Source organism: Salmo salar, chromosome ssa12 (assembly GCF_905237065.1).
Source record: "Salmo salar chromosome ssa12, Ssal_v3.1, whole genome shotgun sequence".
NCBI lineage: Eukaryota > Metazoa > Chordata > Actinopteri > Salmoniformes > Salmonidae > Salmo > Salmo salar.
The window spans coordinates 8,021,324-8,034,063 of NC_059453.1; the positions used below are offsets into that span (position 1 = coordinate 8,021,324).

The 12,740-nt window shown below is 41.5% G+C and overlaps 1 protein-coding gene across 1 annotated transcript; it reads left to right on the forward strand.

Annotated features, from left to right (window-relative positions):
- Positions 1 to 248: 248 nt before the first annotated feature.
- On the forward strand, positions 249 to 12,464 carry LOC123725392 (zinc finger protein 239-like). Its single transcript, XM_045690602.1, has 2 exons — positions 249 to 835; positions 11,375 to 12,464. Exons 1-2 carry the CDS (start codon positions 475 to 477, stop codon positions 11,962 to 11,964), a joined length of 951 nt encoding a protein of 316 aa, XP_045546558.1. The 5' UTR covers positions 249 to 474; the 3' UTR covers positions 11,965 to 12,464.
- The last annotated feature ends 276 nt before the right edge of the window (positions 12,465 to 12,740 follow it).

Below are 12,740 nucleotides of genomic sequence, written 5' to 3' on the forward strand. Positions count from 1 at the left end.
AATCTCATCAGAAACATGTTGGGTCGTTTTCACAGCTTTCTGTTTCCTTAAAACCGACCAAACTGATGACTAGATTGACGCATTGTCGATGTATGACATTATTCTGGTGAGCAAGGGTTTATTTAGTCTTCTTGGGCAATCTGCGTTTCCCACTCCAGTCAACAGATGGCGATGTGAGTCTTTAAGGTAATGCTTCTTGCGTGACGTATAATCTAGTGGACGGGATTATTCTTCAACAACAGGTAGGGTTTCTTCAACAGCCTCGGTAGCTTACTAGCAAACATACAACCGAAACATTGAAGCTCTTTATACCATTTGTATATGAACCTCCGTGTTTTAAACACACTGTATATTTTTTTACTAGTTAATCCATTTAATTTCATATTTACGTTGGCAGCTATCTAGCTTGTTAAGTTAGCCCAGCACTAGGCTATTAGCTAATGCTAAATAGCTAGCTAGCTCACATCCCTGACAATGAGCTCACTAAACTACTCTCCACCTGCTAAAGAAAATGACGTCTGCTGGACGGAGAAAGAAGCTCCAGGGCTGAACAGTTACGTGAAAGAAGAAGAAGAATTTACTGTAAAAGAAGAGGACGTGGAGGAAGCTATCACAGTAAATGAAGAACAGGATGTTACAGTGAAAGAAGAGGAAGAAGCTTTCGGGGTGAAAGAGGGGGATGAACAGAAAGAGGAGGGTGCCGTGTTTGTAGTGAAAGAGGAGGAGGAGGTGACTGTCACAGTGAAAGAAGAGGAGCAACTTTTTGAAATGAAGGAAGAGGGGGAGATTACTGTCACATTGGAGGAGGAGGAGAATGTAGATCAGATTACCACCAGTGAGTACTGTCTTAAAAACAGGGGCACAACCTCTGCTGTTGAACCAATGTGGGGTTTTAAATGGGCATTCTACTGATGTTCTACACTTGAATAATTTACCACCGTAAATGTGTTTTAACGTTAGATCAGGGGTCTCCAATCTTTTCTAGCGTGAGAACTACTTTTTAAAAATGAAACATGTCCCAAGCTACTCATTTTTTTGTTTCAAGCTTTCAATTAGGCACATTGTTCTTCTCACGTGGGTAAAACCACTGGGGAAGCTGCCCTTCTGTTCAGGAGCGGTGTGTGGGTAAAACCACTGGGGAAGCCGGGGGGAGGAATCCATATTACAACTAGGGATGCACCGATATGTCATTTTTGGTCGATACCGATATCCAATATTTTCCTTGCCAAAAAAACTGATACCGATAATCGATATTTAAAATTGTATCTGCCTTTTCAGCATTCTAATACAGTTAAATAGTTGAAACACACACACACTGACCAAAACGTTATTTTGTTGGCATTTACGTATGTCCACTTTACCAGTAAAACAATCAAAAACTAATTATTTCACTGACTTGCTGTGCTGTTTCGTTGTTCAGTCATTTAATTCTCAACCAGGATTTCATCATACATGTCAAGCAGTGAAGTTTCAGCTCTGTTTGTCCGTGGCTTCTCTTCAAATCAAATGTATTTATATAGCCCTTCGTACATCAGCTGATATCTCAAAGTGCTGTACAGAAACCCAGCCTAAAACCCCAAACAGCAAGCAATGCATGTAAAAGAAGCACGGTGGCTAGGAAAAACTCCCTAGGAAAAACTCCCTAGGAAAAACTCCTTAGAAAGGCCAAAAACCTAGGAAGAAACCTAGAGAGGAACCAGGCTATGAGGGGTGGCCAGTCCTCTTCTGGCTGTGCAGGGTGGATATTATAACAGAACATGGTCAAGATGTTAAAATGTTCATGAATGACCAGCATGGTCAAATAATAATAATCATAGTAGTTGTCGAGGGTGCAACAAGCACGTCCGGTGAACAGGTCAGGGTTCCATAGCCGCAGGCAGAACAGTTGAAACTGGAGTAGCAGCACGGCCAGGTGGACTGGGGACAGCAAGGAGCCATCATGCCAGGTAGTCCTGAGGCATGGTCCTAGGGCTCAGGTCCTCCGAGAGAAAGACAGAAAGAGAGAAAGAGAGAGAGCATATTTAAATTCACACAGGCCACCGGATAAGACAAGAGAAATACTCCAGATGTAACAGACTGACCCTAGACCAACACATAAACTACTGCAGCATAGATACTGGAGGCTGAGACAGGAGGGATCAGAAGACACTGTGGCCCCATCCGATGATACCCCCGGACAGGGCCAAACAGGCAGGATATAACCCCACCCACTTTGCCAAAGCACAGCCCCCACACCACTAGAGGGATGTCTCCAACCACCAACTTACCGTCCTAAGACAACAATATAGCCCACAACGATCTCCGCTCTGCTTCTCTTCCTCGGTGCGCACCGTCACTGTGTCCATTTCCATCTTTTCCAGCTGTGTATGTAACATTTCTCGTAAACCCTGTTTCTTGTCTGCATCGAAGTAGCAGTCCTTGTACCTAGCATCGAGCATGGTGGCGACACAGTAAAGAGGCTTAGAGAGAATTCCACCGAATCGCTTGTTCACAGCTTCTAGTAGAGTACTTTTCCAAGTTAACTGCCGACACAGACCGTGGGGTTTTGTTGAGCAGGCCATGAGAGGGTATCTGCACACACAGTTGATGAGCTTGTTTCTCGAGTCAGTTGTTCGAATGGAGCTAGGAGTGTGTTAGTTTCAAACATGTTCTCAAATGCCATTGAAATGGCAGCAGCGGTATGAGAACCAGCACATTCTTGAGCAATACGGCTTTCCTCAGTACGAAATCCTCGTCGATCCACTGTGCTGTCAGACTCAGCATGCTCATGGGGCTGACATCGCTGGTCCAAATGGAAGTCGTGAAGCTAATTGAAGCTATTAGCTCCGGTAGGGCAACATCTGAAAAATAGCTCCTACTTGGTAGTGTGTACCGGTGCTCGACCAGTCGGCGAAAGCCAACATCACCCACGACAGAGAACGGTTGATTGTCAAGGGCAATGAATTCCTTTATCTTGGCGTTAATGGATTTCGTCTTTGAGTTGTCTCACTGAAATGTTCTTACTCTTTCGAATGACTGCTCGACTTGAACTTGTTTAGTTGTTGGAAGTGTGCACTTAGTTTTTTTTCTGCTTTTGTTCTCAGTAGTTGCTGAACGTCTGGGGGTGATGCACTTTCAAATGAGTAATTAGGTTTGTGGTATTGAACAATTTCACTCCCCTCAGGCAATAACTCCCCTCAGGAAATAATAGCAGCACAAATGTTTCATATGGCCTTTTTGTTATCTTCCTTTGAAACTGAAATAGATCCACACATCAGACATTGTAGGTGAGGTTAGGAATGCTGTGTTGTACATGTAACGCTGTATTTTTCATGCTGTCATTACGTCATGTACCTACGTTATATAGGTATGGCACGTCAGCTAAGACATCGGTTTTGCACATCGCCTTTAAACTAGACATCGGGCCGATGCCGATTTTGGCATTTTTAGCTAATACCGGCCGATTCCGATATGCTTACCGATATATCGTGCTTCCCTAATTGTTACCTTTAGCAGGCTCCATGTATAGATTGGTACCTTTAGCAGACTCCATGTATAGATTGGTACCTTTAGCAGGCTCCATGTATAGATTGTTACCTTTAGCAGGCTCCATGTATAGATTGGTACCTTTAGCAGGCTCCATGTATAGATTGGTACTTTTAGCAGACTCCATGTATAGATTGGTACCTTTAGCAGGCTCCATGTATAGATTGTTACCTTTAGCAGACTCCATGTATAGATTGTTACCTTTAGCAGACTCCATGTATAGATTGGTACCTTTAGCAGGCTCCATGTATAGATTGTTACCTTTAGCAGACTCCATGTATAGATTGGTACCTTTAGCAGACTCCATGTATAGATTGGTACCTTTAGCAGGCTCCATGTATAGATTGTTACCTTTAGCAGGCTCCATGTATAGATTGGTACCTTTAGCAGACTCCATGTATAGATTGGTACTTTTAGCAGACTCCATGTATAGATTGGTACCTTTAGCAGGCTCCATGTATAGATTGTTACCTTTAGCAGACTCCATGTATAGATTGTTACCTTTAGCAGACTCCATGTATAGATTGGTACCTTTAGCAGACTCCATGTATAGATTGTTACCTTTAGCAGACTCCATGTATAGATTGGTACCTTTAGCAGACTCCATGTATAGATTGTTACCTTTAGCAGACTCCATGTATAGATTGGTACCTTTAGCAGACTCCATGTATAGATTGGTACCTTTAGCAGACTCCATGTATAGATTGGTACCTTTAGCAGACTCCATGTATAGATTGGTACCTTTAGCAGACTCCATGTATAGATTGGTACCTTTAGCAGACTCCATGTATAGATTGGTACCTTTAGCAGACTCCATGTATAGATTGGTACCTTTAGCAGACTCCATGTATAGATTGGTACCTTTAGCAGACTCCATGTATAGATTGGTACCTTTAGCAGACTCCATGTATAGATTGTTACCTTTAGCAGACTCCATGTATAGATTGGTACCTTTAGCAGACTCCATGTATAGATTGGTACCTTTAGCAGACTCCATGTATAGATTGGTACTTTTAGCAGACTCCATGTATAGATTGGTACCTTTAGCAGACTCCATGTATAGATTGGTACCTTTAGCAGACTCCATGTATAGATTGGTACCTTTAGCAGACTCCATGTATAGATTGGTACCTTTAGCAGACTCCATGTATAGATTGGTACCTTTAGCAGACTCCATGTATAGATTGGTACCTTTAGCAGACTCCATGTATAGATTGGTACCTTTAGCAGACTCCATGTATAGATTGGTACCTTTAGCAGACTCCATGTATAGATTGGTACCTTTAGCAGGCTCCATGTATAGATTGGTACCTTTAGCAGACTCCATGTATAGATTGGTACCTTTAGCAGACTCCATGTATAGATTGGTACCTTTAGCAGACTCCATGTATAGATTGGTACCTTTAGCAGACTCCATGTGTAGATTGGTACCTTTAGCAGACTCCATGTGTAGATTGGTACCTTTAGCAGACTCCATGTATAGATTGGTACCTTTAGCAGACTCCATGTATAGATTGGTACCTTTAGCAGACTCCATGTATAGATTGGTACCTTTAGCAGACTCCATGTATAGATTGGTACCTTTAGCAGGCTCCATGTATAGATTGGTACCTTTAGCAGACTCCATGTATAGATTGGTACCTTTAGCAGACTCCATGTATAGATTGGTACCTTTAGCAGACTCCATGTATAGATTGGTACCTTTAGCAGACTCCATGTATAGATTGGTACCTTTAGCAGACTCCATGTATAGATTGGTACCTTTAGCAGGCTCCATGTATAGATTGTTACCTTTAGCAGACTCCATGTGTAGATTGTTACCTTTAGCAGACTCCATGTATAGATTGGTACCTTTAGCAGACTCCATGTATAGATTGTTACCTTTAGCAGACTCCATGTATAGATTGTTACCTTTAGCAGACTCCATGTATAGATTGGTACCTTTAGCAGACTCCATGTATAGATTGGTACCTTTAGCAGGCTCCATGTATAGATTGGTACCTTTAGCAGACTCCATGTATAGATTGGTACCTTTAGCAGGCTCCATGTATAGATTGGTACCTTTAGCAGACTCCATGTATAGATTGGTACCTTTAGCAGACTCCATGTATAGATTGGTACCTTTAGCAGGCTCCATGTATAGATTGGTACCTTTAGCAGACTCCATGTATAGATTGTTACCTTTAGCAGACTCCATGTGTAGATTGTTACCTTTAGCAGACTCCATGTGTAGATTGGTACCTTTAGCAGACTCCATGTATAGATTGTTACCTTTAGCAGACTCCATGTATAGATTGGTACCTTTAGCAGACTCCATGTATAGATTGTTACCTTTAGCAGACTCCATGTATAGATTGTTACCTTTAGCAGACTCCATGTATAGATTGGTACCTTTAGCAGACTCCATGTATAGATTGGTACCTTTAGCAGACTCCATGTGTAGATTGGTACCTTTAGCAGACTCCATGTATAGATTGTTACCTTTAGCAGACTCCATGTATAGATTGGTACCTTTAGCAGACTCCATGTGTAGATTGGTACCTTTAGCAGACTCCATGTATAGATTGGTACCTTTAGCAGACTCCATGTATAGATTGTTACCTTTAGCAGACTCCATGTATAGATTGGTACCTTTAGCAGACTCCATGTATAGATTGGTACCTTTAGCAGACTCCATGTATAGATTGGTACCTTTAGCAGACTCCATGTATAGATTGGTACCTTTAGCAGACTCCATGTATAGATTGTTACCTTTAGCAGACTCCATGTATAGATTGGTACCTTTAGCAGACTCCATGTATAGATTGGTACCTTTAGCAGACTCCATGTATAGATTGGTACCTTTAGCAGACTCCATGTATAGATTGTTACCTTTAGCAGACTCCATGTATAGATTGGTACCTTTAGCAGACTCCATGTATAGATTGGTACCTTTAGCAGACTCCATGTATAGATTGTTACCTTTAGCAGACTCCATGTATAGATTGGTACCTTTAGCAGACTCCATGTATAGATTGGTACCTTTAGCAGACTCCATGTATAGATTGGTACCTTTAGCAGACTCCATGTATAGATTGGTACCTTTAGCAGACTCCATGTATAGATTGGTACCTTTAGCAGACTCCATGTATAGATTGGTACCTTTAGCAGACTCCATGTATAGATTGGTACCTTTAGCAGACTCCATGTATAGATTGGTACCTTTAGCAGACTCCATGTATAGATTGGTACCTTTAGCAGACTCCATGTATAGATTGGTAGAAGTGACTGCCCAGAAGCAGTCATCAATGTTTAGGTTTTCTAGAGTGTCAATAGATCCTTCATCATATAAAAAACAACCTATTTTGTGATAATTGTTTGCTCTATATCCTGTTAGTTCATATGCCTCGGGACTGTGATATATAGGCTTAAAGGCAGAGACAATAAGAAGACACAGTTGCAGAATAAAATTCAACCACACCTTTGTTTCACCACAAAACCCGGAGAGCAACCTCTGTCCTGTGAAGTCCACAAAGCTTATTGCATGTAACAAACAGTTACGTGACCTACAGCATGGTCAAACAACTATTGATTTAGAACCACAAAGAGTTAATGCAAGTCGCAAAGAAAACAAGAGCTGCCTCCACTATTCCAGCACGATTTCAACTTCAACATTTTAACATCATCAAATCACTTATGGTTAGTCTACTACAGTGACAACTAAAAGATACCAAAAACAATTTAGTCCAATCAACGTAAGCTAAATATGTGGCTGTCCATGTTTCTGATTTTATATGTGCGTTTAAAAAAAAAAAATATATATATATATATATATATATATATATATGTGTATATGTATGTATGTATGTATGTATATATATTTTTTACCTTTATTTAACCAGGTAGGCCAGTTGAGAACAAGTTCTCATTTACAACTGCGACCTGGCCAAGATAAAGCAAAGCAGTGCGACAAAAAAACAACAGAGTTAGTTACACGTGGGATAAACAAAAGTACAGTCAATAACACAATAGAAAAATCTATATACAGTGTGTGCAAATGGAGTAAGGAGGTAAGGCAATAAATAGGCCAATAGTAGCGAAGTAATTACAATTTAGCAAATTAACACCGGACTGATAAATGTGCAGATGATGATGTGCAAGTAGAAATACTGGTGTGCAAAAGAGCAAAAAAAAGTAAATAAAACAATATGGGGATGAGGTAGGTAGTTGGATGGGCTATTTACAGATGGGCTGTGTACAGCTTCAGCGACAGCGGTAAGCTGCTCAGATAGCTGATGCTTAAAGTTAGTGAGGGAGATATAAGTCTTAAACTTCAGCGATTTTTGCAATTAGTTCCAGTCATTGGCAGCAGAGAACTGGAAGGAAAGGCGGCCAAAGAAGGTGTTGGCTTTGGGGATGACCAGTGAGATATACCTGCTGGAGCATGTTCTATGGGTGGGTGTTGTTATGGTGACCAGTGAGCTGAGATAAGGCGGAGCTTTACCTAGCATAGACTTATAGATGACCTGGAGCCAGTGGGTCTGGTGACGAATATGTAGCGGGGGCCAGCCGACGAGAGCTTACAGGTCGCAGTGGTGGGTGGTATATGGGGCTTTGGTGACAAAACGGATGGCACTGTGATAGACTGCATCCAGTTTGCTGAGTAGAGTGTTGGAGGCTATTTTGTAAATGACATCGCCGAAGTCAAGGATCGGTAGGATAGTCCATTTTACGAGGGTATGTTTGGCAGCATGAGTGAAGAAGGCTTTGTTCCGAAATAGGAAGTTGATTCTATATTTAATTTCGGACTGGAGATGCTTAATAAGAGTTTGGAAGGAGAGTTTACAGTCTAGCCAGACACCTAGGTATTTGTAGTTGTCCACATATTCTAAGAACCGTCCAGAGTAGTGATGCTAGTCGGGCAGGCGGGTGCGGGCAGCGATCGGTTGAAGAGCATACATTTAGTTTTACTAGCGTTTAAGAGCAGTTGGAGGCCACGGAAGGAGTGTTGTATGGCATTGAAGCTTCTTTGGAGGTTTGTTAACACAGTGTCCAAAGAAGGGCCAAATGTATACAGAATGGTGTCGTCTGCGTAGAGGTGGATCAAGGAATCACCCGCAGCAAGAGCGACATCATTGATATATACAGAGAAAAGAGTCGGCCCGAGAATTGAACCCTGTGGTACCCCCTTAGAGACTGCCAGAGGTCCGGACAACAGGCCCTCCGATTTGACACACTGAACTCTATCTGAGAAGTAGTTGGTGAGGCAGTCATTTGAGAAACCAAGGCTGTTGAGTCTGCCGATAACAATACGGCGATTAACAGAGTCAAAAGCCTTGGCCAGGTCGATGAAGATGGCTGCACAGTAAGGTCTTTTATCGATGGCAGTTATGATATCGTTTAATACCTTGAGCGTGGCTGAGGTGCACCCATGACCAGCTCGGAAACTGGATTACACAGCGGCGAAGGTACGGTGGGATTCTAAATGGTCAGTGATCTGCTTGTTAACTTAGCTTTCGAAGACTTTAGATAGGCAGGCTAAGATAGATATAGGTCTGTAACAGTTTCAAATCAAATCATTTATTTATATAACCCTTCTTACATCAGCTGATATCTCAAAGTGCTGTACACTTTGGGTCTAGAGTGTTACCCCCTTTGAAGAGGGGTATGACCGCGACAGCTTTCCAATCTTTTAGAATCTCAGACAATTCAAAAGAGAGGTTGAACAGACTGGTAATAGGGGTTGCAACAATGGGGGCGGATAATTTTAGAAAGAGAGGGTCCAGATTGTCTAACCCAGCTGATTTGTACGGGTCCAGGTTTTGCAGCTCTTTCAGAACATCAGCTATCTGGATTTGGGTGAAGGAGAAACTGGGGAGGCTTGGGCAAGTCGCTGTGGGGGGTGCGGAGCTGTTGCCCGGGGTTGGGGTAGCCAGGAGGAAATCATGGCCAGCCGTAGAGAAATGCTTCTTGAAATTCTCGATTATCGTGGATTTATCGGTGGTGACAGTGTTTCCTAGCCTTAGTGCAGTGGGCAGCTGTGAGGAGGTGCTCTTCTTCTCCATGAACTTTACACTGTCCCAGAACTTTTTGGCGTTAGAGCTACAGGATTAAAATTTCTGTTTGAAAAAGCTAGCCTTTGCTTTCCTAACTGACTGTGTATTGGTTCCTGACTTCCCTGAAAAGTTGCATATTGCGGGGACTATTGGATGGGGGGCAATCAATTCACATATGGTGTCCAGGGCACAGCTGGGTGCTGAGGGGGGTCTATAACAGGCGGCAACAGTGAGACTTATTTCTGGAGAGAGACATTCTTTTAATTAGAAGCTCGAACTGTTTGGGCATACACCTGGAAAGTGTGACAGAACTTCGCAGGCTATCTTTGCAGTAGATTGCAACTCCTCCCCCTTTGGCAGTTCTATCTTGACGGACAATGTTGTAGTTGGGGATGGAAATCTCACCAATTTTTGGTGGCCTTCCTAAGCCAGGATTCAGACACGGCAAGGACATCAGGGTTGGCGTTCGTGCAAGTAGAAAAAACATCTTCTTAATGTACAAGAGAAAGTAGTACACTATGTTGTCAACTCTTCCCCAGGTTCTTAATGTACAAGGGAAAGTAGTACACTATGTTGTCAACTCTTCCCCAGGTTCTTAATGTACAAGGGAAAGTAGTACACTATGTTGTCAACTCTTCCCCAGGTTCTTAATGTACAAGAGAAAGTAGTACACTATGTTGTCAACTCTTCCCCAGGTTCTTAGTGTACAAGAGAAAGTAGTACACTATGTTCTCAACTCTTCCCCAGGTTCTTAATGTACAAGAGAAAGTAGTGCACTATGTTGTCAACTCTTCCCCAGGTTCTTAATGTACAAGAGAAAGTAGTACACTATGTTGTCAACTCTTCCCCAGGTTCTTAGTGTACAAGAGAAAGTAGTACACTATGTTGTCAACTCTTCCCCAGGTTCTTAATGTACAAGAGAAAGTAGTACACTATGTTGTCAACTCTTCCCCAAGTCCTTAGTGCACAACTTTATCTTGTACACTGTTTTCTGTCACTATACCTGGTAAAATAATAATTATATAACAATGGTTTTTGTTTTCTATTTTCCTAAATAATGTTTTCTGTTTTATTTTTCTGGTTATTTTATTATTATTTTTGTATCTCTAAATTACAATTGTTAATAGAGAAACAACGTAATTGTATGTTCTGAGTCTGTCAATAGTTAAATCACATTAGAATACTTTTTTTTGGGGGGGGGTCTGGAAGAAAAGGAACATATTTATTTTTGAGTGTAATTCCCCTTAAATTGTGAATCTGGCCCTTTAACTTCCTGTATGCGAGTGAGGAATGTGCAGGTCTAGTGATGTTTCTGTACTGCTGCTGCTAATTTCATTATTTGATATCTTACAAACAGGATTGAAGCTTGAAATCTCTATGGTGTTATTAGGTCCTTCATATTTTAGCTATAAGGTAAGACAGACTGATCTGATTGAAATCTCTATGACACCGCATCATATATCCTTTAATTACAACCAACTCATATCTGATTTCATGACATTTGGTTGAAATCTTGCCTTTTCAGTGGACAGAATTAACACCATGCAGGATCATATTGCTCATTTGATTATTCTGGATTAAATGGTTTTTTTTTAAATGAACTCAGGTTATTGAAGGATCTAGTCTGGATTCAACCTCAGAGAAGACAGTTTGATAATGTAGAGGTTTCATTCAGTGCTCGTATCCACAAAGCGTGCTGAACTAGCGTCACTATTCACTTTTATATAACAATGAATGAGATTGTATGGAAAGATCCGCTTTGTGAATATGGGCCCAGGTCTCTCTGTTTACTAAATACTGTCTGTCTTTGGCAGGAGAGAGTCTAGACTCTCACACTGACAGCGGGAAGAGTCCTTCAGGGGAACAAGACCCAGAGACGTCCAAACCAGCAAGAAGACACCACTGCTCCCAGTGTGGAAAGAGTTTTTCTAGGTTAGGAAGCCTGAAATCACATGAAAGAATACACACAGGAGAGAAGCCCTACCAGTGCTCCCAGTGTGGAAAAAGATTTTCTGCATCCAGGGATATGAAATCACATGAGAGGACACACACAGGAGAGAAGCCCTATCAATGCTCCCAGTGTGGAACAAGATTTTCTCAGTTAGGGCATCTGCAAACTCATAATAGAATACACACAGGAGAGAAGCCCTACCAGTGCTCCCAGTGTGGAAAAAGATTTTCTGCATACAGAAATATGAAATCACATGAGAGGACACACACAGGAGAGAAGCCCTATCAATGCTCTCTGTGTGGAACGAGATTTTCTCAGTTAGGGCATCTGCAAACTCATAAGAGAATACACACAGGAGAGAAGCCCTACCAATGCTCCCAGTGTGGAAAGGGTTTTCGCTGGTCAGGGCAATGGAAAAAGCATGAGAAAATACACACAGCAGAAAAGCCTTAACATTGATCTCAATGTGAAAAGAGATTTACCACTTCAAGGACCCTGAAAGATTATGTATGAAAACATACAGGAGAGATGCCCTAACACTGCTCCCAGTGTGGAAAGAGTTTAACCACATCAGGGTCCCTGAAAAACCATGAGCAAACACATTCCGTAGAAAAGCCTTTCCACTGTTCACATTGCAAAAGGAGTTTTACGAATTTAGAGTACCTGAAAAGGGATGAGAAAAGACATACACAAGAGAAGACTTTTCACTGCTCCCAGTGAAATGGAAAGGAATATAAAACATCACATGGACTTAAAGTTCATGAGAGAACACACATACTGCTCCCACACTTGTCTCATATTTTTGACTGAGAAATTGTGCTTTTGTTTATGGCACTTGAAATCAAATGATATAAAGCACAAATACATTTTGTTTTTTTATTTAAACACCTGAACTGAAGATGGAGTATGTTAGTTTGAATGTAGATACTGATTAAATTATAGTTTTCAAACTCTGTGTGTTTTTGTATCTGCGTCGTATCTGCGTCATAATCGTGTGCTATGTGGTATTTTCTCCATTGTTTATATTTGCGTTGGTGGCTCACTCTGACATTTGTATCTTACAGAGTGTGACTTTAAGGGATTAATATGTTCACATCAGAGTGTGGCTTTAAAGGGGCAATCTGTGATTGCTACATCCATTTTCAAACTTTAAATGAATGATATACAGTTCTGGCCAAATGCATTACAACTTTTGTTTATACAGTGCGTTCGGAAAGTTTTCAGACCCC